General features: G+C 59.4%; 3 protein-coding genes across 8 annotated transcripts in view; 2 read left to right on the forward strand and 1 right to left on the reverse strand.

Moving 5' to 3' along the window:
• The window catches only part of UNK (unk zinc finger), a 44,872-nt gene extending 44,503 nt beyond the window's left edge, over positions 1-369 (reverse strand). For 4 of the 6 annotated variants that reach the window (XM_030287204.4, XM_072937158.1, XM_030287207.4 and 1 more), the window contains exon 1: positions 120-368. In XM_030287204.4, the coding sequence (XP_030143064.1) occupies positions 120-217 (98 nt within the window). In that variant the 5' untranslated portion in view covers positions 218-368. Of the gene's footprint in view, positions 1-119 lie in introns of all 6 variants that reach the window. The other 2 variants (XM_030287208.4, XM_030287206.4) reach the window with 1 other exon arrangement.
• A 3,603-nt stretch (positions 370-3,972) lies between these two features.
• H3-3B (H3.3 histone B) lies at positions 3,973-5,654 on the forward strand. Its single transcript, NM_001197298.1, has 4 exons — positions 3,973-4,080; positions 4,494-4,635; positions 4,714-4,867; positions 4,953-5,654. The coding sequence occupies exons 2-4, from the start codon at positions 4,508-4,510 to the stop codon at positions 5,079-5,081; spliced, it is 411 nt and encodes a 136-aa protein (NP_001184227.1). The 5' UTR covers positions 3,973-4,080; positions 4,494-4,507; the 3' UTR covers positions 5,082-5,654.
• A 7,185-nt stretch (positions 5,655-12,839) lies between these two features.
• Positions 12,840-17,249, forward strand: GALK1 (galactokinase 1). Its single transcript, XM_002190089.6, has 8 exons — positions 12,840-13,065; positions 13,805-13,994; positions 14,304-14,423; positions 14,921-15,056; positions 15,451-15,632; positions 15,850-16,000; positions 16,176-16,338; positions 17,054-17,249. The coding sequence occupies exons 1-8, from the start codon at positions 12,901-12,903 to the stop codon at positions 17,123-17,125; spliced, it is 1,179 nt and encodes a 392-aa protein (XP_002190125.5). The 5' UTR covers positions 12,840-12,900; the 3' UTR covers positions 17,126-17,249.
• Positions 17,250-17,283: the final 34 nt, after the last annotated feature.

The raw sequence follows: 17,283 nt of genomic DNA on the forward strand, positions 1-17,283 counted from the left end.
CCGGTTCCAGCCGGTGCCCGCGCGTCCCCCCGCGCGCCCCCGCGCGCGCCGCACGCTGACGTCAGGCGCGTGTTGGCGCGCGGGCGGGCGGCGGCGGGGAAGCTCCCGGCTCTACGTACGTGTAGTGCTGCGGCTTCTCGGGCTGCGCCTGCAGCGCGCTGGCGGCGCTCGCCGGCCCGGCCGCGGCAGGGCCGCCCGCCACCGGGCCCTTGGACATGCCTCCCGCCTTCCGCCGCCGCCGCCGCCGAGGAGACCTTTATTATTCACTCTGCGCGGTCCGCACGGAGGGCGCCGCGCGCAGGCGCCGCCGCCGCCATTGCCGCCCCGGTGGCGCGCGGGGCGGGGTGGGACTTGTAGTCCCGCCGCGCGCGCGCCGCCCGCCGGCCCGGGACGCGGCGGGCGGTGGCTTCCGGCCGGCGGGACTACAACTCCCAGAGGCGCCTCGCGGCGACGCGGCTTCCTCGCTTCCTGTCGCGCGGGGTGCGGCGGGAGGTGTAGTGCGTGGAGCGGTGGGGGCGGCGCGCCGGGGCGCCCCCGGGTGGTGGGGCGGGATGGGGGCCGGGGGCGCTCCGAGCGCAGGGACGGCACCGAGCCCTGGGGGGACACGGAGACCGTGGGGGACACCGAATCCTGAGGGGACACTGAGCCCTGACGGGACACCGAGCCCCTGAGGGCAACACCGAGTTCTGAGGGACACCGAGCCCTGAGGGCACACCGAGCCCCTGAGGGACACCGAGCCCCTGAGAGACACTGAGCCCTGGGGGAGACACCGAGCCCCTGAGGGCAACACCGAGTTCTGAGGGACACCGAGCCCCTGACGGGACACCGATCCCCTGAGGGACACCGAGCCCTGAGGGCAACACCGAGTTCTGAGGGACACCGAGCTCTGAGGGACACTGAGCCCTGAGGGACACCGAGCTCTGGGGGGACACCGATCCCCTGAGGGACACCGAGCCCGGGGGACACCGGCCCCGAGGGCGGCCCAGCCCCTCCAGGCCGGTCCGGTCCGGGGGAGCTGCTGAGGGGCCGGGAGTTATTTGTGTCAGGAGGCCTCACTTCCTTCCTCCCCCTCTTCCTCTGCCTCAGGGGCCGCGCGTGGACGTGGGAGCGCGGCCAGAGGGTTATTTTAGTGCTGGCATCGCTCATCGCTCCACGGCCCTCCCCACCCACGGACAGCGCCGTGCAGGAAGTGCCCGGGAACAGCACTGCGGCCTGAGGAGGAGGAGGAGGAGGAGGAGGGGGAGGAAGGCCCAGCGAGCGCATGAAGAACCTACCTTGGAGCAGGTAACACCAATGGCACCTGGCTGCTGGGACATCCTGTCCTCCCCTGGGAGAAACCCACCCCCTCCCAAAAGCAGCCGTGTCCAAGGAATCGGCCGAATTCCCATGTGGAGCGCTTCCTCTGCCAATGAACTTCTCTCCCAGGGGAGGAAATGATAGGAGTTTCTTTTAATAGGACTTTGATCTCTTAGGCTCTGCACAGAACCGCTCCTGGCGCTGGGATCTCCAGTGGTGTGGGAAAGGGCACACAGCATTTGTCAGGCAAACACCTTTTTTACCTCTGCCAGCCCACACTGGGTGAGCAACGTTAATAATAAACTTCAGGCCTGGTCTCTGCAGCTGGTTTGGGGAGGCAAATAACTTTTTTAATTCCTATTTATACTGATTTAGTCTCTACTGCAGGCAGGCTTGTCCTGAGGTGATTTAGTAGCTTATTCCCAGGCATTTGCAGGAATAAGTCACAGGATATCAATACCTTCTTATTCATCTAACCACCCTCCATGGAAAGCTGGAATGATGCAGTTCCTGGTCAAGCAGGGCTTTTCCTCAGTCAGTGCTTGAGCAGGTGTTTCAGTATCTCCACACACACCTGTACACCCAACCAGAGCTACTGTCAGCCATCAACCTGCTGGAAAAGCCACTCAATTACAGAGGAATCATGCTGAAACACCACCCACCTGCGCTTTGTCTGAAGGGATTTGGATGCCACAGGCTCCAGTCCCTCACGGCTGGTGTTCACACCCTGGTGCTGACACTGTTTTCCAGTTGTTTCACACCTCGCAGTCACCCTGCCAAACGATGGGGAAACACCAGGGATGCTCAGCTGAGGTGTCCAGGGTGTTTTATTCCCATCTTTGCCTTCCTCAGCTTCTGTGTGTACATCTGTCCCTCGCCCTGTTCCACCCCAGGGGACACCTGGCTGTTCTCCAGGGTTTTCTAGAGCAAAAAAATTCTTAAGTGTCTCCAAAATGAGAAGTAGCCATTGCTATGAAAAGTGGAGAGGGTTATAATTAAGGAGACTCTGAACTCCTGGTAACAAAGTTTCACCCGGCCTCCTGGCACTAGTGTCAGTGCAGGGAGCTCTCAAAAGTAACAAAATAAATGTATTAAACACTGTTACCACCAGAAATTTTGTTTTCCCTAAGCATGAATAACTCAGATTAAAGGGGCATTCTTCCCTTTCCACCTTCCAAAACAACTCAGTGAGTGTTTACCTACACCTCCCAGGCCATTACGTGGATACACAGCTTTTTGCTTCTGATAAATAATTAACATTTTCCTTTAGAAGAGAGGAAATGAACATGAAAATGAGGACCAGAGGCAGGGGAGATGATGTCCCTCGGGCAGCAACAGCCTGGGCACATGTGACGGCCCTGTCACACCACGGTGCCACGTTCCTTGAGCTGCAGACCGGATGGAGGAGCAGGACACGCTCCCAACACATTCCCAACGTGCCAAGCTCCATCCTGGTTCTTCCAATCAGGCCAGTGCTGAGCCCAGGGGCCGAGGATGCAGAGCCTCATCCAGGGAATGGGTGATCCCAGCCATGCCCTGCTTTGGGAACCTCAGGGACGCCTTTAGGAGCATCTGTTTGTGTTCCCTGCATATCCAAAGTACTACAACTCCAGGGCATTTGGGACCTGTTCTTCTTGATCCTGGGAGCCTTCCCATGGGGGCAGGGACCTGCCTCCACAGTCAGTGCAAATACAGTAAAATAGCGATATAAATCAAGGTATAACTTAAGGCAGCAGTTTTCCCCAAAAGACAAGTTTTTTAATTGAATTATTATTTATCTTAGGAAGATAAATGCTAAGATGGCACCAACAGGGAGCATGGATTCTGGATTTCTACTTGCAATGAAACTTTGTTATCCGTTTTGGGGGTGAAGGTGACCCACAGATGAGTGTGATTTGGGGAATGGCAGCGTAAGGGGCTGAGCCCCAGCTGCTGAACGCTCCCTTCCCAGGGCCAAAGGTCAGGCTGTGACCTGGGGCACTCACATCCCAGCCCTACTGCCCACTGCGAGTCCAAGTGCCGTGACAACCCTTCCTCGGCATCTGGAATGATAAACCCGAGCAAGAAGTGCCGGAGGCGCTGCCAGACCCCCTCCCCTCGCGGGGGCCTCCGCTCACCCCCACGGCCGCCCCCGAGCGCGGGTGTCGAGCGGCCGCACACCGGCGGCTCCCGGGGGAGAGGGGGCGGAGGCGGGGGGGACCCCGCGGCCCGGCCCTCGCCGCTCGCAGCCCCCGCCGGGCGCCTCTGCTCCGCCGGCCGGTGCCGGCGCTGTGCGGCGGGGGCGGCCGGGGCCGGCCCGGGGTGCCCGGGGGATCCCGCGGCGCCGCCGCCGCTCGCCCCGCTCCTATTGACTTCCCATTGTGGAGCTTCGCAACAAAGGGTAGGATCCAAACCCTGCCCCGTTTCGTCCAATCAGCGCGCAGAGCGCCCGCCCGCCACCGATTGGATCCTTCTCCTCCCTCAACACCCAATCGGACGCCTACTTTAACAACCAATCAGCGCCCAGCCTCGCACCCAATCAGAGCCGGGGAACCGGAGCACGGCCTTTGTGTGTGGTGACGCGACGGCGCCGGCGGTGGTCCCGGCCAATAGCGCGGCGCGTTGCTTACAGGCATTGTGACGTCACCGCGCCGCGCACGCGCCCCCACTATAAAGTGCGCGTCCCCGCGGCGGGGAGGGCGCAGTGTGCGGCGCGGCGGCTGAAGAGCGGCTCGAGTAGCGGCACGGCGTAAAAGCTTCGGCGCGCAGCGCTACCGGCACCGGCGCTTCCTTCTCTTCCTACCGGTAAGTACCGGACAGCGGATGCGTCTCGAAGCGGGCGGTGGTGCTGCTGCGCGGCCGTTCGCGGCCTTGAGTCCGCCGGGAGCGCGGCGGACAGGCCGGGCCTTGCCTACGTGCCCTGAGTCACGGCCGGTTCCCATCCCCCACCGCTGCACCTCCCCCACTCCGGAGCGGCCCGGGAGGAAGGAGGAGGCGGCGTGACTCAGTGCGCTTTCCCCGGGGAGGGGAGCGGTTGGGCCGCGAGGCGGGGGCGGCCGGGTGGCCGTTACTCCTCCTCCCGTCCCGGGGGAGGCCGCTGGCCGCCTGCCCGCGCCGGGGGCGGGCGGCGTTCGCAGCGTTGAGGGGATTGGCCGCTGTGTCGTCAGGTCCACGGGGAGAGCCGGGCCCCGGTGTCACGCGTGTGTGTGTCTCTGTAGGTAAGTGAGGAAAAATGGCCCGTACAAAGCAGACCGCCCGCAAGTCCACCGGGGGGAAGGCGCCGCGCAAGCAGCTGGCCACGAAGGCGGCCCGGAAAAGCGCCCCCTCTACCGGCGGCGTCAAGAAGCCTCACCGCTACAGGTAAGGCCCTCCTCGGCTCGGCCCCGCTGCCGCAGCCTCTGCCCCGCCTCACCGCCGCCTCCTCCCTCTCCCATCCAGGCCGGGAACCGTGGCGCTCCGTGAGATCCGGCGTTACCAGAAATCCACGGAGCTGCTGATCCGCAAGCTGCCCTTCCAGCGGCTGGTCAGGGAAATCGCCCAAGATTTCAAAACAGACTTGAGGTTCCAGAGCGCGGCCATCGGGGCTCTGCAGGTACTGCTGAGGGGCCGGCTGGGCTGCGCTGCTGCGGGAGCTGCGCTGAGGGTTTTTAACAACGTTTCTTGTGCTCTTGAAACAGGAGGCCAGCGAGGCATATCTGGTGGGTCTGTTTGAAGACACAAACCTGTGTGCCATCCATGCCAAGAGAGTCACCATCATGCCCAAAGATATCCAGTTGGCTCGCAGGATACGGGGAGAGAGGGCTTAAGTGAAGGCTGTTTTTATGGTGTTTTGTAGTTAATTCTGTAAAATACTTTGGTTTTAATTTGTGACTTTTTTTGTAAGAAATTGTTTATAATATGTTGCATTTGTACTTAAGTCATTCCATCTTTCACTCAGGATGAATGCTAAAAGTGACTGTTCACATAAACCTCAGTGATGTTGAGCCTCAGGCTCAGGAGTGACAAGTTGCTAATATGCAGAAGGGATGGGTGTTCTTTCTTGCTTCTCATGCATGTTTCTGTATGTTAATGACTTGTTGGGTAGATAAACTTGTAAGGTACTAGAATTGATATAAATGTGTACAGGGTCCTTTTGCAATAAAACTGGTTATGACTTGATCCAAGTGTTTAACAATTGGGGCTGTTAGTCTGACCATGCATCACTGTGATCAAATGTGGACTTCCTTCAGAGGGTGAAACTACAAGTCTTAACCACAGTGTAACTTACAGTTTCCTAAAAACGTAAACCTGGCAGCTATAGAATACACTATGTGCATTTATAATAGCTATTTTATATATTGTAGTGTCAACATTTTTAAATTAAATGTTTTACATTCACATGTGAGGAGTCTTTGTCATTTGGTTTGAATGGGCTTGAAGAAGCTTCTGCCTCCTACAGCTTGCTGTAATCCTGGGCTGCTGCTGTCTCATCTTGACCTCTGCTGGCAAAAGAATGGAGAACTTTTGGAGTGTTTTGAGTCCTTGCTGTTGCCCTACAGCTGTGTAGGGTGCAGGATGAGTGGCTGAGGCTGCAGTGGGTTTTTGGGGGACTTTCTCTAATCAGGGCACCAGCTTAGCTCTAAGTTCTTTCTTCCTTTCCAGCGCATGGCAGGGAAAGTTTATTTTGGAATTGTAACTGACCTGGCTGTTCCCAAGCAGGGGGAGAGCGTTCCCGTGGGTTTGGGGGGATCAGCTGGGCTGGGTGCTCCGTGGGATTCTCGTTTCCCATCCAGACTTTTGTGGATGGAGTCTGGATTCAAAGCTTTGCTTTGGGCTGGGTGAGGCAGGTCTGGGTTACTCAGCTGCCAGGCCCTGCTGGGCTGTGGTGGAGGAAAGTGCTCAGACTGTACCTGAACCATGGTAATTAACACCGGCGGTAATTAAGAGCAGTGTGGAGGGGAAGGCTGAGCCCTGCCAGAACAGGCTCTGCGGGTGAGGCTGGAGCTGTCACAGGAAGCAGCACAGGGAAGTGGTTGAGCCAGCCCAGCTTGGTTTATTCCAATGGAAGTGCTGAGGTGGTGTGGGTTGGGAGAGTAGCAGCAGTTCTGAGCAGACTTGAGTGAATTGGTGCTGGTGAGGAAGAGCATGAAATCCATCCCAGTTGGCTCTGGGAGGCAGGGCCTGCATCCCTCAGCTGCTGCTGGGACAGTGGTGCCTCATCGTGTGCTTCTCCCTCAGACAAACCACTCCGTGAGCTCAAATCCTGCAGCTGGAGGAACAGGCACTCCTCACCCACCTTCTTACACAGCCTCCTCCTCTTCCTCGCCTCCCTGTCCTACGCTGCCCCAAGCGCACTTGGAGCAAACCCAGCCCCTGGCTCACAGCAGCATCCTGCCAAAATCCTGTTCTGAAATGATAGGATTTTAAACAAGTAAATTCCTATTCTCCTTGCAAAGCTGTAGGGAAAAAGATTCCTTCGAGACAAATTAATTAGGTTCACAACTCAGACACCAAGTTAAGCACCAGCTCAAACTTTAGGTGAGGCTCGGTGATCTCAGGTCAATCCCCTGGGCAGTTCTCTCCAGGGACCCTGCCTCCCAGGAATGTCCCCATGGGAAACCTGAGGCTCCTCAGGAGCCCACGTAATTCAGGAAGAACCACACAGCCTGCATTTAAACCAACTGAAAATGAAACATTCCAAGTCATAGGATTTGTTTGTGAATGCTTGGTTTGGTGCTACATTAGCAGCCTCAGCTCCTGCAAGAAAAGTATGTTTAAAATAACATCCCTTGAAAATGGTATTTCCTCCAAGTCCTTGCTGGAAACAATAAAGCATCTGGGTATGCCTAGAAGCTGTTTCTTAAAATAAAATCATTGTCTAGTGGTCCTTAAAAAAAATCCCCACACCAGAAAAATATCAAAATATCTCTTCATCTTAGTAACCTCATCAAAAGGAATTAAGTCAGATCCTGCATGTGGTGGACCGGAACAGAATTCCTGGTGTTCCACGGTGTGACTGATGGTAGCTGCAGCCATATAAACCCTTCCCTTACCAATTCTCCCGATGATTTCCTCGCATTCTTGCTCAGAACTGGATGCAAACACCAGGCAGTCCAACGTGCTCCCATCAGGGCTCTCGGGGGAAGAGCTAAAAATGGAAACACGTCCATTATCCAGCAGAGCTCCGAGCCCAGCCCTGCCTCCCCCCGCTCCGGGGCCCTCACGGCTGCTCTGGGCTCCTTTTCCAGACCCAAATCCCTCTGTCCCCACAGGCAGAGCTCACACCACGCAGAAGGCAAAGATCCTGCAGCTCCACGTGGGGATGGCAACACAGGAGCTGTGCAGGGGACAGAAGGAGCCGGTGTTTGGGGCTGTGCTCAGGCCATGTCGGCCCCATTCCTGGTTTATACTGTCCCCAGGACCCCTCCAGCTGGGCCACCAAATTCCCTGACCTTGGTTGTCACTCACCTTAGAAGAAGCCTTCTCCTGCACAAGGACTTCTGCCTCCTTCACATCAAATAAAACCTCCTGCAGGGGTGATGAGGGGGAAGAAGCCCCGATCAGTGCAGCCCTGAGCTCTGTTTTTAATCAGACACTCACCAGAGATTATCCAAATGCAGAGGTGATGAAGCACAGTCAGCCTCAGCTTTTGCAAGTTTGCTGCCCTTTTTCCCCACCACCCAGTGCTTCCACACTTCCATCTTTTCACAAATGACCCCCAGATGCTCAAACAACAGTGACTTGAGCCCTAAAGCACCACCAGAATCAGGCTTAGCCTTCCTAAAATTTTCCAAGTGCTTTCCTGCATGTGGTTGCATTTTTTCCCTAATGCCCTTTCCTATCCTGGCTGCCCAGATGCTTCTGACCTGAAAAAACCCCACAGGGCTGATGGGGTGGCAAATATTCAGCCAAGCCAAGTGAACCTGGAGCTGGCAGGAAAAAAAACCTCCACGGCAGAGATGTTTCCCTGCATTCTCTGACAGAGCCCTTCCCAGGATGTCCCCAGCCCTGCGGCTCACCCGCGCTGCCAAGCTCCTCTCCAGCACGGCAGGGATGCCCCCCTCCAGCACCTCTTTGCCACCATGCTGAAATGGAATGGGAAGGAGGAATTAACCCTTGGACACATGAAAAGAACTCCAGAAGAGATGATTCACCCCATGGCAGGTCTCTGCCCCACAGCCTCACCGTCCCAACGCTGGTCTGGCCCAAGAACCGCAGTTTGTAGAGCAGCCTGGGGAGCAAAGGGCTCAGGAGCATGAGAGGAAGGAACCCACACCTCTTTGCAGAGGAAGATGTTCCCAGCTTCCTCCCCACTTCCAGGCCCCACAGCCTCGAGCAGAGATCAGGGATAGTGTGGGCACAGGGTGCCCCAGTGCCAGGACGCTCAGCCCAGCCCATGGCACAGACCCACCTGCCCCCCTGCAGCTGCCAGGGCTCCCCCTTGCCCCTGTGCTGGGGGCCGTGCTGGAGCTGGAAGTGGGGCTCCTTCTCTTTCAGGGCCTTCAGGTAGGGCAGCAGTGGCTCAAAGACTGTCCCATCGTGCCACCGCCACCGGAGCAGGCGGAAGGTGAGCGGTTCTCCCTTCAGCCTCTGCAGCACAGCCCCAGCCTAGGAGGAGGAAGGAGCAGAGGGGAGCAGGGGCAGAAGAGGGGGACAGCCCAGCCCTCTGTCCCCACTCACCTGCCCGGGGGAGGCGTATCTCAGCGAGCAGCCGTTGATCTTCACCGGCCAGCACCACCTCGTCCACCTCTGCCTGGCTCCCAGGGAGCACCTCGGTGACAAAGACTCGGCCGTCCACGTACCTGGGGGTGCAGCTCAGCCCCAGAGACCCTGCCCCAGAGAACCCAAGGCAGCCCTAATGCTCTCAGTAGGATATTTGTTTCCCTTTTTGGGGCATTTTCAGTGCTGTGATGACCAGATCCCTCTGGAGAGTGGAGAGGAGGATCAAGAGCTCCTACCTGAGCACCATCCCCAGTGCTTGGCATGGGACTGTCTCGTAAGTACTGCACACCTGAAAGAGAGTGGATGGTGACAGTGGCCCTGGCAATGGCCATGGGACATCCAAGGGACGTCATGCCCTAGATAATTTCTGGCACTGATGCCAACCCAGGGCTTTGGAAGCGCAGGGAGAGGCAAGTCCCAGTGTCCCAGGCTGTGCTGGGACCATCAGTGGCTGCTCCTTTCTCTGTCCTCTCTCAGGGTTCGGCTGTGCCCAGACCCTGACGGGACAAAGCTGCTCTAGGGATGGGATGGCAAAGCAACAGCAAAGCCTTGACTCATTGAAGAGCCCTCCTGCTCACCCCACATGTCCCCACGCAGCCGGGGGACGCAGCTGCCCCTCCCCGAAGGCGCTGCTGTTTGCAGCAGCACTTACTGTCACATCGCATTAGCCGGGGCCCTGAGACACGGCCAGCTCGGCCAGGGGCACTGGCTGTCACAAATGCCCCAAAGCCAGCGGGATCCCGGGCTCTGCAGCACCACCACGGCTCAGTGCACGCCTTGACCAGTCCCAAAGCTGCCCCGAGCTTTTTGGGGATTCTTTTGGGTTTAAAAGGTGGTGGAGGGATGCTCTTCATCATCAAAAGACCTGAAGGCGTCCCTGCTGTTCTCAGTAACACACTGATGTTTCACTGAGCAAACCAAGAGCAAAACCAACTGATGCGTAATCTGTGTCAGCCCCGGGAAATGGGGATTTTTTTGGCAAGAAATCAGGGAAGGGAGCATGGGAAAACTTCACTTATATCCGCGATTTAGGCCTGGATACTTCTCTAGCTTGGATTTACTCCCTGGAACGCTGGGATCAGCTCCTGGTGGCGGTGCAGGTACCCAGCAGGATCCAACCTCAATAGCAGAGGCAGCTCTGCTCAGCCTGGTGAACCTGAGCCAGTTCACCCCGGGGTGTGTGGCAATCCCTCCTCACCAAACCCTTCCTTATCTCCCTCGTTTGACTTTTCAGGGAGGGCCAGGTGGCAGAAGGACGGCTCCCGGGAGCGATGGCTCTTACCGGCAGCAGCCAGCTCTCGTCCAAGAAGCTGCAATTCTGCAAACAAAGGAGTGTCAGCGCCATCGGTCCCGGCAAGGAAGGAGCCAGGGCCCCACGTTGGCAGCCCTGTGCTGGTCACCACCCCACTGATTCACCTGCAGGTCCAGGGAGAAATCTATCTCTGTCAGCACCAGCAGCAGCGAGAGGAAGGGCTCTGCAGAGGGATGGGGATGGAGAGACAGTGTCACCGCCGGGTTCCTGGCAGCCACAGCCTCACAGGGGCACGGCAGAGGACAGAATAAAGCCATTTGCAGTGTAACTAATGAGTCCTGGGAGCAAGGCCTTGAGAGCATCACAGCACCATGCACCCAAGCTGCTGCTGGAGGCTCATCCCAGGCTCCTGCCACTGGCACAGGTGCAGCTTGGTACCCTTTTTCCCCAAAATTCAAAGACTTGCAGCAAATGCTACTGACTGTTTTTACCCTTAGAAGCACAGCAAAGCTGCCCAGGCTCTCCTACACAAGCCTTGCAATTGCACTGCCAGGTCTGCAATCTGCTCACGCACCAGGAGCACAGGTGATTTATAAACCATTGATGTACAGGTTTAACATGGGGTTATTTATCATAATCAAAATATTAAGGGCTTCCACCCTGGCCTGGCCCCCCAAGGAGCCTGGCTGTGGATGGATGGAGTGCTGCAGCCTGTCAAGGCAATGTAGCCATTTAAACCCTGTGCCACCCCTCAGCCCAGGCTGATCTGACATGACCTCCCCTCAAAGCTAGGCTGGGTCTGCTTAAGCCAGAATCCTTAGTACAAATGAATAACATGGAAGATACTTCAGAAGAAATTTCCCTACCCTATGCCACTAAAGCCAGCCTTAGATGGATTCAAATCATGTTTAAATATTTACACATTTGGGGTTTTTTTCCATCACTGCAGCCATGTATTTAGATTCCAGTGCTAAGTTTGGATGAGAAAAATCACAGTGGACTCTTCCCCCTCCCCTGCAGCAGTGCAGTGCCATAACACAGGCTGCATCCTGCCTCCAGTGAGCCACCATCTTACCCCAGAGATCTTCAGTGCCGAGGATGGAGCTCCCTGGATCATAAAACTGAAACGCAGTGAAACAGGCACAGGTTACAGCACAGGTTACACCTCTGATTGCCAGCCCGCCGCCCGTGGGTAGCAGCTCCCCCCAGGAACGCACCTCCAGGAGCCGGGGGCTCTGTGCCAGCTGCCTCATGGCCACCGCCAGCACCTTCCCCTGCAGGGCCAAGCAGGGCCCGCCGCCCTCCCGCAGCCGCAGCACCCCTCCTGCGGGGAGGAGAGAGAGCGGCGGCACCCGTGGGTGCCCAGCCGGGGAAAGGGGAGCGGGTACCGGGGGGACAGCTCTGCACGGCCCCGCGGGGAGATCCGACACCCCGGCACAGCCCGACCCTCCCCGGCTGGGCAGGAACTCCTCAGGTAAACCGGGTAAACTTCCTCAAAGCTGAGGTCGGCGGTGGGGCCCCGCCGTCAGTCCGGTCCGACCGGTACTCGGCCAAGCGCTGCCAGAAGCTCGCACAGGTGCCGGGGCCCACCCTCACCTTTAAGGGCGCTGAGCAGCGGCTCCTTCCTGGCCATTGGCTCGTCTTCCCCCAGGGCCAGGTGAGCCCAGGGCCAGGTGATCCCGACGGCGGCTGGATGGGAACCGGGAACCGGGAACCGGCCCCGCCCCAGGAGCAGCCCCACGGGCGGGGGGAACCCCACACAGGTGTACATACACACACACACACAGGTGTGCCTGTACTTAAACGGAAAAAAGCACGGACGCTGATGTACATGGGTGTAACACAATGACACATATACCTACTGATCTATACAGATCTGTAAATTCCATCCATTGCAGAGGCGGAACCCGCATATATGAGACCCATGTGCAAAACAAACATTTATCTCTACGTGTATTGGGACAGGCGGGGGCGGTGCAGGACCATCGGGGGCGGTGCGGGGGTGATCGGGGGCGGTGCGGGACTCATCGGGGGCGGTGCGGGATCCACCGGGGGCGGTGCGGGACCCATCGGGGGCGGTGCGGGGACCACCGGGGGCGGTGCGGGACTCATCGGGGGCGGTGCGGGACCCATCGGGGGCGTTGCGGGACCCATCGGGGGCGGTGCGGGGGTGATCGGGGACGGTGCGGGAGCGATCGGGGGCGGTGCGGGGACCATCGGGGGCGGTGCGAGATCCATCGGGGGCGGTGCGGGACTCCCGGGGGCGGTGCGGGACCCATCGGGGGCTGTGCGGGACCATCGGGGGCGGTGCGGGGCGATCAGGGGCGGTGCGGGACCCATCGGGGGCGGTGCGGGGGAGATCGGGGGCGGTGCGGGACCCATCGGGGGCGGTGCGGGGACCATCGGGGGCGGTGCGGGGGTGATCGGGGGCGGTGCGGGATCCATCGGGGGCGGTGCGGAACCCATCGGGGGCGGTGCGGGACCCACCGGGGGCGGTGCGGGACCATCGGGGGCGGTGCGGGATCCATCGGGGGCGGTGCGGGACCATCGGGGGCGGTGCGGAGGTGATCGGGGGCGGTGCGGGACCCACCGGGGGCGGTGCGGGACCCACCGGGGGCGGTGCGGGATCCCTCGGGGGCGGTGCGGGACCATCGGGGCGGTGCGGCTGGGCCATGGCGGAGCCGCTGGGTCCCGCTCCGGTCCCGCTGTTGGCCGCCGCTCGCCGGGCGCACGAAGCGGCTTTTGGGAAGGCGGCGGTGCTGGCGGCGTGGGCCCCCGGCCGGGTCAACCTCATCGGAGAACACACCGACTACAACGGCGGCTTCGTGCTGCCCATGGTAAGGGCCGTGCTCTGCCGCCCTGTCGCCCTTCCGGGTCCTCCTCGGCCACCGCCTTCCCACCCCCGGGCCGGGATGTCCCTCCAGCATTCCCTGCCCAGGATCAGGGGATCGGAGCCGGAGCTGCTGCAGCCTCCCCTGCAGACCAGCTCCTCGCTCGGCTCCCGGGGATGTGATTATGTGATTCCCTTCCCAGCCACCTCTCCGAGAGGCTGAAGCCTTTTTTCTGCAGCCCCGGCAAACAACTTCCCGTTCCCAGAGAGCGATTTTTTGGTGGTAGAGGTGTTTCAGAGCAGCAGGAGCTTCCTGCACCTTCTGAGCCGCTTTGGCTCAGCAGTGAAGTCCCCACTCAGTCCTAAATCAAACCTACAGCTAATTACTGTGAGGCCAAGGAGCGTGGGAGCGGGTCAGCTGAATTCCCTGGCAGGCAAGGAAACTTCTCGAAGCCTCTCCCTTTCTTGACATGGTTACCACTCCCCAGAGCCTAAGAAGCAGCACCCAGCACCCAGCTGGCGGGTCAGGCATGACATGTGGTGGGAAGGCTGACCCTGTGGGTCAGTAAATAGGCGGGAAATTTAATTCTGTGCCAAGCCACAGTGTGCATTGGGAGCTCTGGGGTGGTAAAGAGAACACTTGGTTGTTCCAGCTGTAGGCTGAAGCAGCCACAGCTGTCACCTGCCACCCCTGGGGATGCTCCAAGGGGTGCTGCAGGGTCTGAGCCCACCTTCCCCACCCCCAGGCCCTGCAGCTGGGGACGGTGCTGGTGGGATCCCCGACGCAGGACGGGACCATCTCCATCGTCACCACCTCGGCAGAGGCGGATGAGCCCCGCAGGGTGCAGTTCCTGGCTCCCCGTGCCGGCAGCTCCCTGAGCCCGGGGCTGCCTCGCTGGGCCAACTACGTCAAAGGCGTCATCCAGCACTACCGGGGTAAGGCCCGGGCTGAGGGGTGGGTCAGAGCCCCCCTTGCAGGGAATTGGTGCTCAGATCCAGCTTTGGGAGTGTTCCAGGGGCTCTTCTAGTGTCTGTGTAATCCAGGATCAGGCTCCAGCAAACTCATTCTCAACTCCAAAGGTTCCTGTGCTTGGGGGGCTGCAGGGTCACACTGCTGTGGGTCACCCTGTGTTCTGGAATGTTGTACAGGGGCTCCTTGTGCCATTCCCTGTGAGCTGTGGGGCACACACAGCCCTGCAGGGGCTCACGGCCCCCCTGCTCCCTTCTTTTCTTCTCGTCCTGCAGGTGGTCCCGTGCCAGGCTTCAGCGCTGTCATGGCCAGTGACATCCCCCTGGGTGGGGGCCTCTCCAGCTCGGCTGCTCTGGAGGTGGCTACATACACCTTCCTGCAGCAGCTCTGCCCTGGTAAGGCAGCAGCCCATCCTGGGCCCTGGCATCTTTCCAGGTGGGAGCTGGGATGACTGGGGTGCCCTCAGCTAGATCCCACAGCCCTTGGCAAAATGCTGCTGTGAGCGGGTAACAACTCCCCAGCTGGCACTGCCCTGCCTGTGTGGCTCCTCTGGCTCATCCAGCCTGACCTGCCCAGACCTCTAAAATCCATGGACCACTCCTGGGACTGGCCAGGGGGATGAGAGGAAGTTCCTTTAGGAGCATCCTCTCCCCACCCTAATGGCCCCAGAAATCAAGATACCTGAAACACCAGTGTCAATTATCACATCCAGCTGGAGCTGGGGGCCCAGGCTGGCATAGATGCCATGCAGTGGTGCAGGAGCAAGCACCTGCAGCTGCAAAACCCCATTCCATGGGAAAACCACCCTTTACCTCCGTGTTTGCTTCCCCTGCTCCCAGGCAAGGCCAAAGTTGCAGGAGCTGCTAACCTGTGTGTCTCTGCTGTGGCACAGACGATGGGGATTTGGTAGCCAAGGCACTGGCATGCCAGAAAGCCGAGCACACGTTTGCTGGGATGCCCTGCGGGATCATGGACCAGTTCATATCCGTGATGGGCCGGGAGGGCCACGCGCTGCTCATCGACTGCAGGTCAGGGTCGAGCACTGAGCTCACTGTGCTGTGCCCAGCTCCCTGAGCAGCTGGGGATGAGCTGGCCCTGTGGCCATGAACTAAGGGCAGGAGCGCAGGGAGAGGTTAACCCTTGAACCCAGCCCAAAACCTCCTCATGGGGGCAGGACAGCCTGCACTTTAATTCTTCCTGGTCTTGATTCCTCCTCCTGCAACCTTTCTGCTACTTGCCTGGGCTGTCTTTCCCGCGGTCGTTAGGGTTTATTATGGAACTAATGTTTGGAGGGAATGAAAAGCTTGAGTGAAATCCCAAACCACCTGGACTTTGCCTCTGTCGTTCGGGATCTGCTTGCCACGTGGCCTCACTCAGGTGTCTGAGAGCCGGGGCGGGCACTGGGCTGAGCTGTCCCTGCAGGTCCCTGGAGACTGTGCTTGTCCCTCTGAGCGATGCCAGCCTGGCCGTGCTCATCACCAACTCCAACGTGCGGCACACGCTGACGGGCAGCGAGTACCCCGCGCGCCGGCGGCAGTGTGAGGAGGCGGCGGCGGCTCTGGGCAAGGCCAGCCTCAGGGATGCCACCCTGGCCGAGCTGGAAGGTGGGCACAGCCCCCTCCCCCATCTCTGGTCACTCCCTGGGGCATCAAGAGCTCGGTGCCCCATGGGGTGAGACTGGGGCAGGCGGGTGGGCGCACACCCCGTGGTGGGAGTGTGCTGCAGGTAGAGAAGCTTTGGCATGGGATGGTTGCAGGATGCAGCCCTGCAGCACCCTGCAGGCTGTGAGGCTTTGCTGCAGGGGCACAAACGTCTCTGCAGAGGCCAGGAGCAGGCTGGGGGATGAGGTGTTCCGGCGGGCCAGGCACGTCATCGGCGAGATAGCACGGACAGCACAGGCAGCACAGGCACTGCAGCACAGGGACTACAGAACGTTCGGGAGGCTGATGGTGGAGAGCCACAACTCCCTCAGGTGAGGATGCCCGAGGGTGCTGACAGCCCTTCTAGGCAGAGCTGGGCCGGGTGTGCAGCACCCAGCAGCGCTGCCACGGCGGTGGCTGCACCAGGACACGAGCTGGAGCTGTCAGTGGTGCAGTGGTTGTGCCCAGGGTGCAGGACAGGGCAGAGCACGGCTCTCCTCTCTCCAGGGATGACTATGAAGTGAGCTGCCCGGAGCTGGACGAGCTGGTGGCAGCAGCCCTGGAAGTCGATGGGGTTTATGGCAGCAGGATGACTGGGGGAGGCTTTGGAGGCTGCACGGTGACACTGCTGGAAGCTGGGGCTGCAGACAGAGCCCAGCAGCACATCCAGGTAGGTGGCAGGAAAGCCCCAGGAGACTCTGAAAGATCCCAAGGGAACACTCGGAGCAAGCACAGGGACACTGTTGAACTGTTGCTCCTGGGCCATTTGGGGTTGGTGGAGCCCATGCATGGCTGTGCAGGGGTGGCTCTGAGTCTGTTGGATGCCACTGAGCTCCTGTAGGCAGTTCAGTATTGTGCCAGTCACAGAGCCCTGCCACAGGACCTCATTGCATTGAGAAAGGGAGTGAAAAGGTGCTGGGCGAGCTTCAGGAAGGCCAAATCCACCCACAGAAAAGTGATGTGAGCTGAGCTTGGGTAGTCCTGAGCTGAACACTGGCAGTTATAGCCCGGGAAAGATCTCAGTGCCATCACCAGTGTTCCCTAACTCAGCACCTTGGCGTGCACAGGTAGCTGGAAATGCCAGCAGAATGGAGGTGCCAGGACATGGGGCCTGTGAACAAGGCAGAGCATCATTTTGCTGCTCTATGAGATCATGGTGCACCCTATAAATGGTTGGGGAAGGGGGAAGAAGGGGCAGAGGAGGGTCTGAAATGAGGAGAGACCTTTGGCCTCTGCCAGAGGTGGGAGAGAGGAAACACGACCAGGAGTTACAGTGAAGAGTGGAGGTAAAGCGAGTGTGGAACTGCCCAGCAGGGCCTTTCCCCCTGGCTCTGGCATCCCCCAGCCCCAGAAGCCCAGCCTCGACTGCTCCTCTTGTTTTTCAGGAGAAATACAGTGGCACAGCCACCTTCTACCTCACCAAGCCCTCGGGAGGGGCAAAGGCTCTGCCCCTGTAGAGGAGTGACCACCTTCCCCTAGGAACCTTGGGCTGGCATTGCCTCCCTCCCCAAGGCTTTCCCAAGGGGATCAGCTTGTCCAGCTGCATCATTTGCCTAATAAAAGCAAAATATTTGCACAGTTGTTGTGTGGGCCAAAATCACTTGGGACTGTTCCT

Source organism: Taeniopygia guttata, chromosome 18 (assembly GCF_048771995.1).
Source record: "Taeniopygia guttata chromosome 18, bTaeGut7.mat, whole genome shotgun sequence".
Taxonomy (NCBI): domain Eukaryota; kingdom Metazoa; phylum Chordata; class Aves; order Passeriformes; family Estrildidae; genus Taeniopygia; species Taeniopygia guttata.

Coding starts and splice junctions, on each gene's coding strand:
- GALK1 (XM_002190089.6), top strand. CDS start 12,901: ATGGCGGAGCCGCTGGGTCCCGCTCCGGTCCCGCTGTTGGCCGCCGCT. Junction 15,633..15,849: donor CACCCTGGCCGAGCTGGAAG/GTGGGCACAGCC, acceptor ACGTCTCTGCAG/AGGCCAGGAGCAGGCTGGGG. Junction 16,001..16,175: donor GAGAGCCACAACTCCCTCAG/GTGAGGATGCCC, acceptor TCCTCTCTCCAG/GGATGACTATGAAGTGAGCT.
- H3-3B (NM_001197298.1), top strand. CDS start 4,508: ATGGCCCGTACAAAGCAGACCGCCCGCAAGTCCACCGGGGGGAAGGCG. Junction 4,636..4,713: donor AAGAAGCCTCACCGCTACAG/GTAAGGCCCTCC, acceptor TCTCCCATCCAG/GCCGGGAACCGTGGCGCTCC. Junction 4,868..4,952: donor CGGCCATCGGGGCTCTGCAG/GTACTGCTGAGG, acceptor CTCTTGAAACAG/GAGGCCAGCGAGGCATATCT.